The sequence below is a fragment of the Rutilus rutilus genome (genome assembly GCF_951802725.1).
Source record: "Rutilus rutilus genome assembly, chromosome: 6".
In the NCBI taxonomy this organism is placed as follows: Eukaryota; Metazoa; Chordata; class Actinopteri; order Cypriniformes; family Leuciscidae; genus Rutilus; species Rutilus rutilus.
In genome coordinates, this window is record NC_140214.1 from 19919085 (window position 1) to 19939779 (window position 20695).

General features: G+C 38.2%; 1 protein-coding gene across 2 annotated transcripts in view; it reads right to left on the reverse strand.

The window, feature by feature from the left end:
- cdh18a (cadherin 18, type 2a) overlaps positions 1-20424 on the reverse strand; it is a 56787-nt gene extending 36363 nt beyond the window's left edge. For both annotated transcript variants that reach the window (XM_084411120.1, XM_084411119.1), the window contains exons 1-2: positions 20116-20424; positions 12540-13024 (exon numbers count right to left, since the gene is read on the reverse strand). In XM_084411120.1, the coding sequence (XP_084267246.1) occupies positions 12540-12770 (231 nt within the window). In that variant the 5' untranslated portion in view covers positions 12771-13024; positions 20116-20424. The remainder of the gene's footprint in view (positions 1-12539; positions 13025-20115) is intronic.
- Positions 20425-20695: the final 271 nt, after the last annotated feature.

Below are 20695 nucleotides of genomic sequence, written 5' to 3' on the forward strand. Positions count from 1 at the left end.
AGATATCTCCTGCACCTTTTTTATGACAAAACAAGGTTAGTTAAGGTTGTGAAATGTCATGTGGTTCAGCTCCCCCAAAAAAGGACACTCTTGTATGTAATTGACCCATATGTTTGCAGAGATGTAACATAAACGATCACTTCTGTTCATGTCAGCTTTCAGTGAAAATCAATATATGAAACCATCTGTGGCACTCATTTAATTAGTATCACATAATTATGCTATGCTCATGTAATTAAAGTAACACAAACCGGAAAAAAATGCTTGCAAAACAGCAGAAAGCTTCAGATGTACAGGAAGCTGAATGAGACCACCTGAAACGGAGACACACACAGCTATTTTCAGGCCACTTATCCAACAATAAATGTTGCCATTTCAGTTGCTAATTATCACTAATGTGGCCTCGAAAAAGGCAATGTGTCTGATCCAAAAAAATAAAACTCCGAGCAGCAGGAATTGGCAGAGCATGGCCCTTGGTGTGGAGAAAAAAAAAACAAAAAAAACACACACATTACTTGGCATGTTGCTGGGTTGCTATTCAAGCAGCTTTCTTTTCCCACCGTGTTCCCATAATTCTTGGCAGCCTGTGTAATCCCACCGCAATGAGCAATTAGTCAGAATGACGTTCACCTTCCAAACCTTTTCCTCCTGGCTAAGAGGGGCATTCACCTTCTAAGATATATATGGCAGGCGGGCCTGAAACCACACTATTTCTGGGGCTATTGCTTTATCTACAAAACCTTTTGTATATGCCTGGTTACAGCTGCAATGCAGCAGGGCACATACAGTATTAAACAGCACCAAACATGTGCTCTTATGCACAGAGCTAAACCCGAGACCCAAACCAATGCCATTGTTTGAGCACCTTGTTTGTCCACCTCTTTCATCCAGCTATGTATCCTAATGTTCACCTGCTGCATCCAGCATTATGAAAGATTGAAGAATCCTCCTACATTGTACTTGAAAATGAGTGACCCTTGTTTTGAACTTGCCCCGTATTTATGGAAGCACCATTCACTCCTCCGAATGCATTAGGTTCCCGAAGAGATGGATAGAGTATTTGAATAATGTGTTCTATCACTACACAATTCCTTAAACAGAAGATGAAATAGATGTTTTTTGTTTTTTTTTTGGAAAATATTCTAATGCTGTTCATTTTTCGTTTTCTTTTTCTTAAAAAAGTATGCACATATACACCAAGATGATCTTCAACATTAAATTTACTCTATTTACTGACTGGTCCTGGTCTTATTGTACATGATCAGTGCATGTTACTCCTAAAGAAAAAATAGCTTTCTTTTGTAATCTGAAACAAATGTTCTTTTTCTGCTGATGTCACTTAGGGCAAGCAGGCTATTGGTGAGTCAAGTTTATCACTAGCCAAATTACTGTTAAGCCATTACTTTATCATTTATAAAAAAATAAAAAAATAAAAATCTAGATGAATAACCTGTGTCACTTGGAAATATGTTGCATCACCAAAATAAAGACATTCATTATTACTATTATTATTATTAGAAGTAGTAGTAGTAGTAGTAGTAGTAAAGTATTTTTTGAAAATGAAAATAAAAATAATATATGTATTTTTAAATTACCATAATCATAAAGGATGATGTTTAAAACTTCTTTAGTAAGAAGAATATCAAATTGGATATGCAAATTGGCATTGTGTTCTAAATAAATAATAATTAAAAAAACATGATTCGAATTCTGACTGGTATTCAAACGACTTTAAGAGTCAACATCCAAAAAGTCACAAAAAACAACAGTGAGGAGGGGAGGCAGATGAGTGGGAGATAGAATGCATTGACTCGTCCTGCAGAAAGTGTGACGCTGTACCCCTTCACAACATTACCACACAAATGAAAGGCTTTGATACCTACCAGACAGATATAGACTCAAATCTGAAAGCAGCCAGCTTAGAAAATACAAATGCATCAAATGCGATTAATAGGATTATGAATCAAAGCAAACACTTGAGCACAATGAAAACTCATTAACCATTTGAAACAATCTGGGTGTGTTGCACATTTTGCATGCTAAGCAGACTGATCCGGCTCGGAATACATTCTGCCATTAACTTATAACGGTGACCACTGAGTATTTGCACACCCTCTCAAACATAACACATACACACACGCTCTGAGACATTTTATTGTGGTGCTAAAGTGATGCATTTAGATGCATTAGAGCACCTATTATAGATCAGAAGCCTTTTAATGTATGCATGTTAGGAGGTGACACTACACAATCTTGCAGCACGAACATTTAAGTGCTTTAGAGGGACAGAGACCCTCATGGCGTTCCAAGCCTCTTCTTTCTTCTGTGGAACACAAAAGGTATTGTGGTAAACAGTTGGTAAACAATTTCAGTTCCAATTAACTTTCATTGTATGGACAAAATATGGGAACTGAAACTGTTTGTCACAAATTTTTATATTCCACAGAAGAAAGAAAAGTCATACAGATTTCGAACGACTTGAGAGTGAGTAAATTATAACAGAGTTTTCATTATGGGTGGACTATCCCTTTAAGAATACACTTGTGCACATATTAATGAGACTTTGAAGAAACAACCTATGTTGTCAAAACAAGCACCTCATTAGAGGTGTCTTGGTTTCGACCGACCTCATTCCGGCAGCTGTTTTAATATTCATAACAATGTCTACATTAAGAATGCACTGGAAAAAAAAAAATACGCAAAACATTTCTCTGTGCAGAATGCAGACATGACCGTGATGCAGGGTTTGCGGTTACTGCTGCCGCAGACCTGAGAGCACAGGTTGCCTTGTGCAGGGGCTTGATAAACTGCCCACGCTACAAGAAGGAAAGGACTGATTAAATCAGGGCTCAGCCTTCACCGCTAACCGCAAATTAAAGCCGGCGTGCTGATGGAAAGGTCAATTTTACACTGCACCAAGAGCCCTTCACGTCAGAATAAGGAAGTGTGCATGGGCGGCACTGAGTTTGGTAATTTGCCATTAGTGAGGAGGAGGTGAGCGGTTTATTGTAATCCTCCATTTTAAAAGCTGCAGTGACAGATATTCATCAGCCAGACCGACTGTAAGGTCAATAGGACGACAGTGGACTGATCTCTATTGGTCTTCCTCTTCTCCAAAGTCTATTTTACTGTAGACCCTCTCTAGTTATCACACATTCACACTAATGTGTGCTACCAGTCTGCCGGTAGGCAGATTAACATTGAAAGAGACTATCGAGAGCACCAGCAGCTTGCTAGCTCTCTATTACAAATTTCAAAGCTTAAGCTGTTTGTGTGCGTTTGCATCTCTTTCTGGGTGTCTGGGTGTGTGTATGTGTGTGCGCTTTTCTACATGAAAAGGGAGCATATTTACCACAGCAATAATCTACAGTACGAAGAACAAATTGTATCTGCTAGGCTAAAATATACTGAACAATTATTTTCTCTTTTGCTTATTTTTTTTTTTCAAACTAAAAAGCGCTCAAGTCCATGCTGGCAACATTTTCACGTTATTTATTTGATATAAAAGAGAAGCGTGAAATAAATCAAAGAGCAGCTGAATTAAACCCTGTGAGAGTGTTGTGTCTCTCACTCAGCCAGAAACTTCATCTGCTATTGTGTAGATTGCGTAACACATATATATAAAAACACACACACACATATATCTGAGGGATCTTGAGACACTGAAGACTGGAGTAATGGCTGATGAAAGTTCAGCTTTGGATCAAAGAAATACATTATATTTTAAAGTATTTTAAAATAGAAAACCATTATTTTAAAATGCAGTAATATTTCACAATATTCTATTTCTGTATGTTTGATCAAATAAATGCAGGCTTGATGAGCATAAGAGCCTTCTTTCAAAAACTTTAAAAATAGTAATGTTTCCAAACTTTTGACTGGTACTGTAGGTGTATGTGTATGTGTGTGTACACACACACACACACACACACATATATATATATATATATATATATATATATATATATATATATATAAACCCTGTATATGTGCTGTATATTTGTACACAGAAGCTCTTAGAATACAATTTGGTGTTATATTACACAGCAACTTGTCTTTAGATAATCATATTTCAAATGTTACAAAATCAGCCTTCTTTCACCTCAGAAACATTGCTAAAATACGGAACATGTTTACAAAGAAATGCATTCATGACCTCATAGATTGGATTACTGTAATGCACTACTAAGGTGGTTGTCCTTTATCCTCAATAAACAAACTACAATTAGTCCAAAATGCAGCTGCTGGAGTTCTTACCAGGTCAAGAAAATATGATCATTCTAACCCCAATTTGATCATATCTACACTGGTTATTAAGTCCTGTATCGATTGCAAAGTATTACCTATATAAGCCCCTAAATGTTTCGGCTCCTTTGTATTTAACTGATTTTCTATCACCCTACATTCCATCAGGTCACAAAACTCTGGTACATCCCTAAATAACTAAAGAGTACGTCAGCTCCAGTTTGGATCCAGCCTCTTACAAATATTTCAGATAACCCAACACCTGCAGAGATGACGCCAACTCTTGCGAGGGCTTCAGAAGACTCAACATGCACCACAGCCACATTTTCTATATTTTGTAATCATTATGATTACAACTTGTAATAATTGCTTTAATGAGATCATTGTCTCTGCCTAAATGAATACATGGTATTAGCTAATTGCATGATTTGAATTATCTTAGAACTGTGCATTTTTGACAAATGAACATTACTTTGACACAGTCACCTCTGAAAACAGATAACACTAAATTGCAATGTAGAAACATGCATCTTTCTGTAAAGCTGCTTTGAAACTATATGTATTGTGAAAAGAGCTCTACACATTAACGTGAATTGAATTAAATATATAATATATAAGTTTATTTTCATTTGGCTGATGCTATTTTGCAAAGCACAATACAGTTTTGCACAAGGGTTCAGTGTTGAAAGACTGATTCCAGTCCTTAATTAACTATAATTCACCCTCTTTTGGAGTCCTTCTGATTGAAAATTTGGTTTGGACTCTTAGAGGTTATTTTCATCAACTAACTATATAATGATATGCCATTTTAGTCAGAAAAAAACAGACTCCAATTAATAAATGCAATATGATGAAAACATAGGCTACTGATTAAAGACATTTTTTGTCCAAAAGACAAAAACTGTGTAAAAATACAAACATTTAACACGGTTCACATCATTTCCATGGAAAATGGTGTTGAATTGTATTTCAGCCAACACATTTCAGGATTTTTTTTTCTAACCAAATCTCATGTGTGTATGTTCCATTTCTAACCTGCAAAAGATGGTCCCACTGAAATTTCTCATCTGTTTTTATAAAGTGACATAGTTTATGTTCCCATAACTAGATATTTGAGGACAGGCAGGGTTTTAGTAGAACAGCTCTGTCTGGGCCCCCAAAACCTCTTTTTGTCTGACCACTGAAGTGGAGAGAAGAAAAGATGGTGGTCTGAAGGGACCAGACAGGAGAAGGTGTGAAAAAAAAAAGAGAGGAGTGTAGGAGGCTACTGAGAGCCTCAACCCATTTCTGTCACTGCAGTTTAAGAAAACCTGAAAGAAAATATTCAGCTCACTCAAATCTCTTACAGACAGGTCACACCACAGCAGCATAAAAATTAAGTGGAACCCATGTGAGCAGAACAAGGGCCCTGTTTGGCTTCATATTTCGCAGTTCAATACAAGAATGTTCTCACACTTTGCATCCAGAAAGGGGCTAAGGATGTCTGTGTCTGATGTCTGCAACAACAGCTCAATTGAAATGACTCCACTGATGTTTAAAAACTAAGTTTAACACTAGAACTCCCAAGGCGGTCATTTTGACCGTTTTTAAATTTTACAGTGTAATAACTTTGTTAAAATAAAATAAATGTGGCTGTAGGACTCTGACTTTCCCTAAATATGTGTATATTTTATTCTGACACTGTTATTTTATTAAAATCACAAAACACTAAACAGTATTCTGACTATTTCTACCTAGAATGACCATGACGGTCATTTTGACCGCACGCATTATACTGTGGATATCATCCAGTCCGCTACATTGCAAGTTTCGTGGAGGGACTTCATCACACGACTGGCGAGTGAACTTCGCTCCGACCACATGGAATCAAAAGCCATACAACTGGAGGAACTGCAAACAAAATAAAACCAAGGAGATATGTGCCAAATGTCATAAAGTGGTGTGTGGGAGCTGCACACGAAAGGCGGTGATTACCTGTGTGGAATGTGCGTAAGCGTCAAAGATGCGGGGTTTTTGCGCCGTTCAAATGGGCAGTTATTCAGTGAACAAAAAATATTAATAACTGGCAGTTAACCTGATTTTGTTCGTTAATATTTTTTGTTCACTGAAACTAATCGTTCTAAAGCAGTTCGTTTTCTTGTTTAGGTAATGTTCATGTTTTTTCTTAGCCTGTTTGTGTGTATTCAAATGTATCAGTGTTTTTGTTATTGCATATATGTTGTAAGTTATTGTATCATAAGATTTGTTTTTATTGTACAAAGAAAATAAGAAAATATTTATCAATTAGGCTGGAAAATATTTTTTCACATTCATTTGAATTAAAATGTTGTGTCCTGTTTATTATTACCTATCATAACATTGTAGATCCATTTATTTTTAGATTTTGTATTGATTATTGAACTTATTTACAAACAGGGCTGTTCTAAACGGTATGAAGCTTTGACGTTTCCTAACTTTTGTGCATGTCTATTCACGTGGTGAGTGCGATGAAAAAAATATTATTTTGACGCAAAACGTTCCTCACATAGAAGCAGCACCTGTCGGGGCAATCTTTCTTTTGTCCTTGTTTTAAGGGCTATGACGACAGGAATTAAAAGCTTCATTGGAAAAGAGAAGGTTAACGTACAATAGATATGACATGACGAAAATGACGTTCAGTACAGCCATATGATAGTCAAAGTATGAACGGTCAGAATGACCGCTATATATGGTCGTTCTAGTAGTTATGGAATTCCGGTAGTTCTAGTGTTAAAAATACTATTTGGAGTATGACTAGTGTGGTCCAATTCTAGTCAAATCTCTCCGATGCCTAATCTCTCTTATGAGTCAGTTCTTCTCAGTGAATCAAAATCATACATCGCAGCCAGTGTGGTCAGACTTTCAAAAGAATCAGTCATATGAGCGTTTCTATTTAGTGAATCAAAATCATTTAGCATGAATGTAGGCCAATTGCATAACAAATGACTCTAATGAATCAGTTCTTCTCAGTGAATCAAAACTATACAGCACAACTGATAGACCAATTACATAACAAATGACTCTTACAAGCCAGCTCTTCTCTGTGAATCAAAATCAGTGTAATCCAATTACAAAACCAATTACTATAATGAATCGGTTCTTGTCAGTGAATCAAAACCATATAGCAGAACCAGTAATCCAATTACAGAAAGTGAATCCTACGAGTCATTCTTTCTAAAGTTCTTTTCAGTGAATCAAAAGTGGGACAAGTGTAGTCAGACTCCTGAGCTGACTGTTATCCTTAACTAATCTAGAGTACTGTTTGTTCAAATAGCAACTTTTTGCAATATTTTTTTTGTTAATGGGACCATTATAGAAATGGGATTGTTTCACATCCCCAGCACACATACACATGTCTGTATAAGTGTGCAGATCTGAAGCAACCTGTCCAATGGTGATTGAAGGAACATGGCACACACACACTTGGCTCAGTTCCTAAGGGATGTAGGTGTAGACAATTGATGGCTCCTCAGCCATTTCTTCATAAACTCTGCTATCTTCACTTAACCTTTACCTTGCTGAGTCAATGTCAAAAGCTGTCAGTGTCACCCTGTATTATTCCAACCCATGAAACAGTGGTTTCATCTGAGCCGACAGTGTTGGCCAGTATTCACAGAACCGAACTGGCAAAATAATTGATTGTATCGCTGCTGACGTTTATAAGCCGCAGAGGGATCTCTGGATTTTTTCCGGAGTCACAGAATAAAAGGTGCTTCAAATGATTATCATAAGAACATGTTAGCTGTCTCCAACTTTCCGTAAGAAGACAATGGAATAAATAGAGACAAAAAAAGCCTTCTAGATCCTCTCGTTTCTCTGTAGTCGACAGTCAAAATAATTATGCTCTTATTAGCAGGGTGGATGTCAGCCACAGGTCAGTCTTTAATTTGCAAGCCAAATCAATTTTCTGACAAAAACATGCTGTTTGGAGAAACATGGATTTTGATTCTGATTAGTCACCCGCACTATTTATTCGCTTCCAAGAAAATATGATTACAGGAATAAATTGGCATCGCACATAGTCCAAAAACATGACGTACAGCCATTGTCTCTCATTTAAAACAGTGCTTTTTCAAGGAACCGTTTTCTCAACAAACCATACAAGGTTTATTTCAGATAATCACATACACAGTGTAAAGGTAGGGTAGGCAATTTCGGAGAGGCTTGAAATATCAATGAAATATCAATATGGAATATGCTCATAGAAAGTATGTGAAACCTATCTGAAAAAGGAACAAATCCATATATTGACAAATATATCCCATATAAATATGTTTAAGTATGTATAATAAATGTGATATACATGTTTGTGTGTGTGTGTGTGTGTGTGTGTGTGTGTGTGTATAGGCTAATACATATTTTGACCATGTCCATATATGACATTTACACTCACCTAAAGGATTATTAGGAACACCTGTTCAATTTCTCATTAATGCAATTATCTAATCAACCAATCACATGGCAGTTGCTTCAATGCATTTAGGGGTGTGGTCCTGGTCAAGACAATCTCCTGAACTCCAAACTGAATGTCAGAATGGGAAAGAAAGGTGATTTAAGCAATTTTGAGCGTGGCATGGTTGTTGGTGCCAGACGGGCCGGTCTGAGTATTTCACAATCTGCTCAGTTACTGGGATTTTCACGCACAACCATTTCTAGGGTTTACAAAGAATGGTGTGAAAAGGGAAAAACATCCAGAATGCGGCAGTCCTGTGGGCGAAAATGCCTTGTTGATGCTAGAGGTCAGAGGAGAATGGGCTGACTGATTCAAGCTGATAGAAGAGCAACTTTGACTGAAATAACCACTCGTTACAACCGAGGTATGCAGCAAAGCATTTGTGAAGCCACAACACGCACAACCTTGAGGCGGATGGGCTATAACAGCAGAAGACCCCACCGGGTACCACTCATCTCCACTACAAATAGGAAAAAGAGGCTACAATTTGCACGAGCTCACCAAAATTGGACAGTTGAAGACTGGAAAAATGTTGCCTGGTCTGATGAGTCTCGATTTCTGTTGAGACATTCAGATGGTAGAGTCAGAATTTGGCGTAAACAGAATGAGAACATGGATCCATCATGCCTTGTTACCACTGTGCAGGCTGGTGGTGGTGGTGTAATGGTGTGGGGGATGTTTTCTTGGCACACTTTAGGCCCCTTAGTACCAATTGGGCATCGTTTAAATGCCACGGCCTACCTGAGCATTGTTTCTGACCATGTCCATCCCTTTATGACCACCATGTACCCATCCTCTGATGGCTACTTCCAGCAGGATAATGCACCATGTCACAAAGCTCGAATCATTTCAAATTGGTTTCTTGAACATGACAATGAGTTCACTGTACTAAAATGGCCCCCACAGTCACCAGATCTCAACCTAATAGAGCATCTTTGGGATGTGGTGGAACGGGAGCTTCGTGCCCTGGATGTGCATCCCACAAATCTCCATCAACTGCAAGATGCAATCCTATCAATATGGGCCAACATTTCTAAAGAATGCTTTCAGCACCTTGTTGAATCAATGCCACGTAGAATTAAGGCAGTTCTGGGGCCCGTTCTTCGTACGTCGATAACTCAGTTAGCTGGATTTGATTGTTGACGATTTGGCATGATCTTGGATTGTTTGATTCTTCGAAGCTCATCCTGGACTTGCTGTCATAGCAACAGGTGCGCAAGCTTAAACCTGCTCGGGAGCAGGCTTATTTCATGTAAACAGGATTAGATCCCGGCTTTATAAGCCAAGCTGAAGTCCAGCGCAGCGCGATAGTGCACTTTCTGAGATATATATTTTTTCTCGTGACTCGTGAGATTGTCGTTTACATTATTAATTTGTTGGAAACGCACATTTATTTTCGACTTGTCGGAGTCTGGCTTTAACTACAGCACAAACTGTTTGCATTGCCCTAAGATTATTTGCGAGTGGCTCTTTCCTTTACACTATTGGAGATGCGGAGACCTTGATGGAAAGTGCTGTCTGTCGTGTCATTTGGAGTTTACCTGGCGCTTTTAGGTTTAAAAAACAGTTTTAGGTTTTTTTGTGGCATTTCCAAGCCACTTAAAACCCAATGTTGTAAAGCAGTTTTTTAAGCAGTTTTGCACATATTTCAGCAACCACTTTCTTGGGAACATATGTTGGTGTATAATGTGAAAGTGCACAAAAGAGGAAAACACAATGTCATTACAATGAACTACACTCATGATCAATAACTCATGGCAAAATAAAAAAGTTTTTCAGTTTTCACTTTCACAAGTCAAAGCAATTCATCATTACTCAAGATTTAACAGTTGAAATGACTATACGGCCTTAATTTAATGCAGCAACAAACAGTGTAGGCTACTAAGATCTTTTCTTTTGTTTTTTCTCAGCCTTTTTCTTGGTTGCTTTTATAAACAGACAACCATTTATTTAACAGTGCCTTTTATAAAAGAGACTATAATATAACTAAAAATTAACATTATGTAGAATATTTTTGTACTTCACTTTTATTTGTTCCCATGTTCTAGTGTGGTGACTCTGACATTACAATGAACAAAGTAATTATGCAATTATTAAAATACAAAAATATAGGCTAATAAGTGATAAAAACATCTAACATGGCCACTTCTAACGGATTTAAATTGTCTGCTACTTTTTGCCAGTCCTCTCTCCTGGCTTTTGCAGACTTTGAGGTGTTCCCTGGCGTTTTGATTAAACATTAAAATTCCGAATAAACTTCGACTATTAGTTCTTGCTCTGCTGAGGAGAAAAACTGTGCACGCTCTTTGGCCACGCTGATCAGCCAATAGCAGCGTTGCTGATCAATGTTTCTACTATCGATACATATCCCCTTTTAACCAGCGCATGAACGCGCAATTATCTCAGATAACTCAATCCAGCTATACTAATCATAAACAACAGGTGTGTTCGAAGAACCCAATTAGCCGGATCATGATTAGCACGATGATATCATCTTGGATGTCTCATTTGATCTCGGATGTTTTAAACAACGTACGAAGAACGAGCCCCTGAAGGCGAAAGGGGGTCAAACACAGTATTAGTATGGTGTTCCTAATAATCCTTTAGGTGAGTGTATGCTCATATTGTGTGAAAACATATTTGTACATATGCACAGCCATATATGAAACTTATTAGAAATTGGAAAAATCCCTATATTGACATATACATTTATATCATATAAAATATATTTTTATGTATGTATAATACATATTTTGACATATATATCTCATATATGAAATATCCATATATGCTCATATAAAGTGAAAACATAACTTTTTCATATATGATATAAACCTATAGAAAACCTATAGAAAATCATATAGTATACCAATTGTTTGCATATATACTGTAAATAAACTTAAATGAGACATATATTGTTAACATATATGGTCTTAGCAGCATACAGTAGTATTGAAACAGTACAGTTACAAGTATACTTTTAGTACATTGATATTAGTATAATTACTACATAAAGTATACTTAAAATATACTTGAACTTTACTGAACTTGAACTTTACTGAAGTATACTTAAAATACTTATTTTTTTGTAAGGGAAGCTAGCTTTAAAGCATATAATCCCACCCTCCCTTCAGAGTGCCTTCAAAGCCACGTCTCTTCCAAAACACATGAACGCGCACAGCCAGAGCAGAGTCTGCAAAGCGCCATGAGACGGCGTTAAATTACTTCATGTCTCAAAGCACATAACATTACAAAAATAATGAACGTAAACAACTTACAGAGCTCTTGTACTACTTGACTGCCGCAGATTAATTTCGGCGTTAACAGTGTTGACACAGAAGCGCATAAATCTGAGTCTGAGGACGGCTCGGGGTAGAACGTCACGGGTTGCCTTCTTGTACTTAAGGTTATGACATGTCGTGAACGCAGCATAAGCTCGTTGTTTTGGTTCAGGAGGAACTGTAAAAGGTGGCTGCTGTTTGTTTTCCAGCATTCGGTGACTGTCTGTCTACAACTCTGCATAGCCTTAAGAAACACGCTGATTGTGTGTGACGTCTGCGCAAGCAGGGTGTGCGGAGGTATGGAAATGCATATGTTGGCAGGAAGGTTCGACATCATATCATTGCATTGCATTGTTTTTGGTCCTGAGACTTCCACAGAAGATATGTAAATAATTTAATATTCAGACCTTCTATTACTGATTGCTATCAAGATGTTTCAACCAGTCTAACAAAAGTGTTTTATTTGTAAAAAATTGCCTACCCAACCTTTAAGCACGTTTCCCACACCTGCACACAGATCGAAACAAAGAAAGGGCTCTTACCTTCCCCACGTACTGGTCTTCCGGCCCGATGTGCTCTTCCAAAACGAAGAATTGATTCCAGATCCAGCCTCGTTTGGGACGATGGTGCGAGTCCTTGTCGCCGTCGGGCAGTTTGGTCTGGTTGTGGGTGAACGTGGGGCTGGGTGGAGAAGGGGTCCCATAGCTCCTCTGGAGCACACATAGGCACAGCAGTAGAGGGGACAGACAGGCAGGGCTGCTGGCTGCTCTCATGTTAAAGAGTCGCAACGTTTGAACTCCCACTCTCGCTCACCCAGACAGAGGTCTCTCTCACGGTGGGTGGCTCTAGACGCCGATCGGACCAGTTCGCAGGACTTGGCTGGCGGCCATGGTTTAAAATCCTGTTGTAGCAGAGACCCAGCGGGCAGCACTCACATCGTGGGCCAAGAGCAAGACGTGTTGATTCGTTGGGGAGTCGCCGTCAACTGGAGACTCACTGGAGGCAATGGCAGATTTCCACGAAACATCTGTGTGAAAGGAAGAGGACAAACTGTACTTTCATGGAGGGAGAAATGAAACACAGCCAGCGATTACATTTTAATTCCACAGAAAATTTCAGATTAACTGTTGCCTGTGAAGACATAAGATATGAAATTTGGCCTAAAACCCCATTGCGATCTTGCTGTTTGCCTTTCAATGAAACATCTAATACATTTTTGATGGAACAGCTGTTCCCGTATAATAGCAGAGATCATGACTGCTGGTGCACGGGACGTGTAATGAGAGCTCCAGCGTGGCGAGTTTATTCAAACGGCTGAGCGGCATTACGAGGATCAATGGTCTGCAATGCATGTCCATAGATACATCGTAAAAAAAAAAAAAACGGATAGCTCTCATCTCTTCTGCCTCCCTGACAATTCGGATTCATCACTTGTTGAAGAGAAACTCACTTGTCCTCTTCATTCCTCGACGGCATGAGGGTTATTGACATAAGTGAGTGAAAGCGCTTTAGGGTTAGACTTTTTCCAAATGACTGGAAATTGCGATGTCGCTAAAATGCAAAAAAAATCAAAGAACAAATAAACAGATATCATAGAAATGCTGCGGGGGGGATATTTCCAGTCAACTTAGCTACATCTGAACATTTCATTTCCAAGCCGTGTTTAAAATAGTCACAGTAATGCTGAAGCCTTGTCCCAGGGGTCTAACATTATGACCGGAATAAATATTTCACGGTGCAACACAAACTGACAGTGAGATATCTGAGAAACTCCCGTTTTTTTTTTGTGAGGAAAGATGTCAGCATGACATGTTGAATATCTCAAAAAAAAAAAATTTGCAGAAATTTTACAGAAAATGTATATGATATTGCCGAAATTCAGCATTTTAGGATGTGTATTTATTCTTTGAATGAATTATCCCACATAGCCCAATAAAACAGTAGACAAAATAGAAGTGGTCAGAATTAATGAATGGATTTAAGACACTGCGATATGAGTCTGAATGAATTTTATTAAAAGTGCTTGTTGTTATAGCTATTATCTCAATGAAAGAGCCACTGATATATCAAATGATGAACATGCTGAGATAATCGTTTTAGACCACCAACACTGGCTGAACTTTATAGTTATTATTCTCTAGAAGTTTTAGTCATAACAGCTTGACTACAAGAGAATACAAATAAAAAAACAAAAACAGTTTGGTTAGGTTAGGTTTAACAGCTATTAGCATGTTCTTCAAGACTAAAGAGAGTTTGAGCATTTACAGGTCAACACATCAGTTTCTTTCAAAAGCAACTGCTATAAACCGTACTGTTATGGTAACTGTATATTTAATGTATAACCACTCAGTAGGAGAATGAGTGCCACCATTCTGTCACTGGTAATTGTATTTTTCATACACTGTGAGTAAAATAAATAATCACAAGGTTTTATAGAAACCTCTTTTTAAGTTCAAAAGATATAATTTATATTCTCTGTGTCCTTGGAAAAGCATCAGTGTAATGGTGCTTTTGAACCCCAAAACCTACTAATCAGAAGAGCAAACATCGGTTATTGATAAGAACAGGGTTTTTACGGTCTAAACTTGAATAATGTTTATTTTGTAGCATACAGAGTCATTCAGGTACAAGGCCGCATTCTTATAACAGTTGAATAAACAAGGAGTTAATACGGAGTAAGTTTAGACACTCTTTTGCCAATTTAGACAAACTATTGCCAATTACTTCATCCATTTTTGCTCTGCAAATGAAAATAGATCCCAACGAACAAACAATCAATTGTTGTGAGTGTCCGAGCAACACGGCAGTGATGTTTCATTTCTAAAAGAATCGATTAAATGGATTACTGTTAATGAACAAATCAGTTAGAGAATGATTTAGTGACGCTCTCATAAAGACAGGGGCTGCGTCCGTATTTTTATATTGTCTTGAGTAGGTACTTATTTTTAGTAAAAAAAAAATCAGTCGGCCATCCGGGTACTTTTTTGCCTACTCTTTGATGAGTACTGTGAATTCGGACATTGTACTCGTCACATACTGATTTTCACCTACTATAAAGTAGGGAAGTATGCGATTTTGGATGCAGTACAAGGCACTTGCACAGTTAGTTTATAAATAAATCAGTGTTTTTGAACAATTCAACTGAGTGATTGATTTAAAGACTCACTTATTTAATTCCTGAATGAATCAGTGTTTTTGAACAAATTATTTTCATGTGTTGCGTGATATCTCTGCGCCCAAGTAGCAGTGCTTCGCTTGTGCTTCCCCCTAATATAGTCCCAACTTCAATATCTGCCTAGGAAATCGCCTAGTGTTAATCTGCATCGCTATTTGTACTCGTTGTGAATATGCAGGTCACAAGAAGTAATTAGGTGGGTTGTTTTTTTTGTTTTGTTTTTAGCACTTTTACTCAGGACATGCTAGCTGGCAACAAAGGATTCCATTCATTATGCTAAGCTAAGCTCGTGCCGACCCTGTCAAACTAAAACAATGCTTGCACTGAGACAAAAATGCATTTGTAGGGATGCACCGAAATGAAAATTCTTGGCCGAAACCGAAAACCGAAAAAGAGGAAACCAAGGCCGAAAACCGAAAACCGAAATACCGAAATAAATTATGCCAATTATTAGTAGGCTACCATTGCATTTATGGCTATGACTGTGTACTAACTTTACTAAAATCAAGGCATTGCAATTGCATAAATTAATATAAAAATTTCAAAGAATAAATCAATTACAAATTATCCAAATATTTATTTGCACATTGCAACAATGCACAGAATAAAATTAAATTCAAAATAAAATGTTTAACTTGACCCCACTCATGTGTACATTAAATAATAATGTACAGGCCTACTGGCCTGCAGAAATTTTTAAAATGAAATGTTCTCTCATAAAAACAAAGTGCATTTAGGTCAAGTGCATTTAAATTTTTTCTCTGTAGGACTACTACAAGAAAGTGCATTCAGAACAAGTGAACTATATGCTATATATATATATTACTATATGCTCATGGACGTGAGTTGCAACAACATTAAACAGCTCAGGTAAACACACCTCTGAGAAATGTCGCCTGCTCGGCATGACATAACGGGCCTCAGTGTGCTCGATCAGCCTATACGAAATCCCACATCTTTTGTGTAATGCCCTTTGCCATGACACCATCACTGGGAAACTTCCTTGCCTTTTCAAAAACGTCCGCCACAGACGGAGTGGGCGTGCTCGGAGGCGTTTTCCTTTTCTGTGCCGCGTTCCTCTCATATTTAGCGTTGCGATCGGAATGTTTGGATTTCAGGTGATAAATTAAACCCGACGTGGAGAAAGTCTTTGCAGATGCACCCCCTCTTGAAATTTTGGCATTGTTTTGGCATTGACATGTTTTGCAAATCGCTGTCCGTGGGTCTTTCTCAGATATACAGAAATACGTCCACACCGCAAACATGTTGCTTCAGACAAGCACGTGCAGGTCGCGGTTTCTGTTTGTGTCATCACAAGTTCACAACATTTCGGCTGTATTGTTTCGGTGATAAAAGTCTTTCGGTGCATCCCTATGCATTTGCCCACCTATCTAAATGTAGGAAAGAAGGTAAGCCCTATTTCAAAAAACGGTGAAGTGTTCCTTTAAGTGTACTGACTTTTATTTATCCATCAAAATTGACAAATTCCGTGCAATTTCACATTATACAGTAAATTCCGTTTTTATGACTGGATTCCGCGATTCCGGCTGCGTTTTCTGCATTGCAGAAATCATAGGGCCATACATAATGTTTTTCCACCTATAGAAGGGAAGTATGTGATTTTGGATGCAGCCAGACACTTGTTTGTTTATATGAATGAATCAATGTTTTTGAACAAATCCATTGGGTGAATGATTCAAAGTCAGTGAGACAAGTGAGTAAAACACAGTGACTATCACCACCTACGGGTGTAATGATGTAACTTCAAAAAGAATAATTCGACAGACTGACAGTCAAGTTCCAGGACTAGAATCATTAAAGATTCTAAACAATGTTCAGAGATGACAGAGAGGTTCTCAGGAAGATTAGTAGCTAATACAGATGTCTGTACTGTATACACAAACAAACTCATATGAAGAACAGTCTCCGACTTGCATTTTGAACTATAAAGGATTGTGATGAGTAAAAGAGCTCAAAATAAACATCTAAATGCAGCAACTCACATCTATGAATCTGGATTAATGTGTGTGATGACACGTAATTGATGTGAACCTGCCTGACTGAACTCACCGCGCTTGATGCAACTCCGAACACCAGTCTGATAAGAATTACCAGACTATTGGCCTCAGGCCACTGGACAGTGTGTTTGTCATATAGGAATGGATCATATTTTGAGATTTTTTTACAAGGAATCTCAGAATTTTTGACACCTTGTAACTCAATTAATGGGAGCATGAGTGGATAAATGTTGGATTGGACACTACTGTCTCAAAACGGAACAGAAAAAAACAGTCCCAGTTTCATCAATGCATGCTAATTACAAATGAAATTCTAATTATGTAAATTAGTTTATCTATTTTGTATTCCATATAAAAAAAAAAGTTGCCACGTGAGCCAGATGTGCTTTTAAAAAACAAAGATCTTTTAAAAGGAAAAAAAATATATATAAAAATATGGTGATTGCTTTTTACTGGCTAAACATGAAAGAAAAAGAGCAAAAAATACTTTTTCTTCTCAAAGAATAAAAGCCCGAGTCTAGTTTCGAAGGGAAATGAATATGCTAGCTTCTCATTCAGAATAATGTCCATCTGCTCAATCAGAAGCGCAATTTATTTACTGAGTCTTGCTGAAGATTTTTCAAGAGGAGGAGGGAGGGCAAAGCCTTTACTCGCTCTTTCAAGCTTATTGTGTTGCCTTGAAAAGAAATTGCTTTTTGAGTGCATTTTGACTAATACTGGGTGGCAGCTCCCTTTCCTTTCATGATGTTCCAGTGGTTCATGTTAAAACAGATGGTTGTAAAAGTTTGCAGGTGCTTAACCCACATCCTTGCAATTTGTCATGCAAGCTGCATCTATCTGTAATATTGACGTCTAGACCAAGACGTAGACCAATGTGACCATTTTATATAATGATCAATTTCAATTAAGTTTAAGCCTTATTAAAAGGTGATTTTTCATTTGTATTTTTGGACTCATGCAGTAGTGTGAATTTGATTAAAATAATCAATTCATTAGTTAAGTGAGATTCACAGGAACTGTCAAAAAGGTTAAATAATGAAATTTATGAGCAAGAGAAAAAGGAATTACACATGTGAACAAAACACTGCTCCAGCAACACCTAAAAGCACTGTATAGGCCAGGAGGCACCGATAACACGCATGCCCTTGTTCTGCACTTCAAAAGCAAAGGGGTCTCGAGTGATTCACGCAGGTTTCTTGAGGTCTTCAAAACAAATTTGTAATACTGATTAGAATCCAGTGCAGCTAATTAGGATGCTAATTGGAATGGAATGAGGCTCGGATGGAACAGTGGCTGAGAGGCGTCTTCGCACAATGACATTTTTCTATGTTTGTTCCTGTCGGCTCTCTACCCCACTCATTGCTTGAATTAATCTCTTTATACATGCAAATTAAAAGAAACATCACTGATGGAATTTTAATCTAGGAGTCATTCTGTATTGTGAGATAGTGCTAAACGAATATTTTCTGGGTTCAGTGCGAGTTAAGCTCAAATGACAGCACTTACTACAAAAATTAGTTTAGACTTGCCCCTCCTTTTCTTTAAAAGAAGCAAAAATCTGGGTCACAATAAGGCACTTACAGTGGAAGTGAATGGGGCCAATAGGCAAACATTAAAACCCCCTTTCTTTCAATAGTACAGCCAATAATATATTATTTTAGTGTGATGTTCACATACTCACCTTTGGTGTGTAAAGTTATATCCAATTTTACAACTACGTTGCACGGGCAACATAACACCTAAAACCCTAAAATGACCATAAAAATGATGAGAAAAACTCTGCAGCTTAATAATACACGCTTTTATAAAAGTTTCACGTGTCTCATTTCTGCTTTTAACCTGGCCCCATTCACCTCCGTTTTAAGTGCCTGACAGTAAGAGTTTCTATTTAGTAAAATCAAATTGATGCAGATTGAGCTTAACTTGTACTAAACCTTAACCCACCTATTCCTTCCATGTTGAAGTCGGCTCATGCATCATAGAGAACCTTCGAGACATGAAGCGGTAAAATTTCCCCAGTGTAGTTGATTCAGCCCACTTTATTCAATTTAATATTTTTTCTCTCTACTTCTCATGTCTTATTCACTTCTCAGCAGTAAATTGCAGTTCTTTATATAGAACTGAAGTGGTTTTATAACCTGAAAGCTCTCCCTGCCATCTGCACTAAATCCAGTGGCATGAGGAAAGGTGATGCTGAGACTGATTGCCAGCTACAGGGTTAGAAATATCGGGGGAGGGACTCCAGGGATCCATTGGTGTGCGTTTGTCACCCTGGCATGTCCACTGCATGGAGGCATTGGTTGAAGCACGCCACTTCCCCCATGCATCAAATACAGGCTGGTCTAATCACTCAGTCATTGTCAGACAACCCTCAATGTCTGATTGTTAGGCACCCCCAATTTACTCTGAATGCTTTTCTAACAATAAAGAATGCACTTCTGTATATACAGCACACTCATTAAAAAAATATATAACAATAAAGCATTTTCACATGTGGAGTTTTGAAGTCCACTGCAACCATGTATTTATCATCATAGCTGTAAATGATTAGCAGTAAATAAAAAAATAAAATAAACAAATACATTAAATATTTGTAGAAAGAAAGCTTGACATCCATTTTCACGAGGCAATCAAGAAGCACTAGATAATCAGATACAGTGACTTTCAACAGCTTCACTTGCTGTGCTTTGTTCACTGGAAAGTGATACACGATAAAGTGCTGGAGTAATGAAAGAGGCACAGATCAATGGACAGACCCTTTCCTTCCCTCGTCCTGCTGCTACGTTTCGTCTATGACCACATGTACACTAGAACAACTCCCAGACTTTCTCTGAATGCCTCCTCACCACAAGCCAGGCAAACAGAGGCAGCACTCAAGCTTCAATCAGCAGATGAGTAAAGAAAAGCACACAGAGTGTCTCTTACCTTCTCAGTCTTTCCTTAAAAGATGACAAGGCTTTGGAATACGGAGGAGCACTCCTGATGTTCCACCACATTTTTTTTAAGTCACACAGAGAGAGTGTGTGCAGCAGCAGCAGCACAATCCAGTCCAGAACAGAACCGCTAGAGCTCCCAAATCTGCCAGCCTGCTGCAGCTCAGGAGGCGCGCTCTGATTGGCCGGCTACACGCGCTGTCATATCCACACACACACACAGGGAAAGTCAGCTCTGCTTTTTTTTCCCCGCTCACATTTCCTATCCGTTCGCTCGCTCTCTCCCTTTCTCTTGCGTTACATCTCTGACTCTACCTCCGTCACTTTATCTTCTAGTCTCTCTCTCTCTATCTCCCCCTTCATTCGCAGCAAGGAGAGGCACACATGTTCTCAGTGGCGAGCAGTGCAGGCAGTGTTTGGTTTAAGGCAATAATATGGCTCCAGAAGGAAACCTAATTAATAATATAGGGAGCGTGGGGAAAGCAAGAGGGATGTGAAGCGTGTGTATGCTGAGCCCCTCAAGACCGAAGGCCAGGAGGAAGCTCTGTCAGCTCATAACATAACAGAGGGCA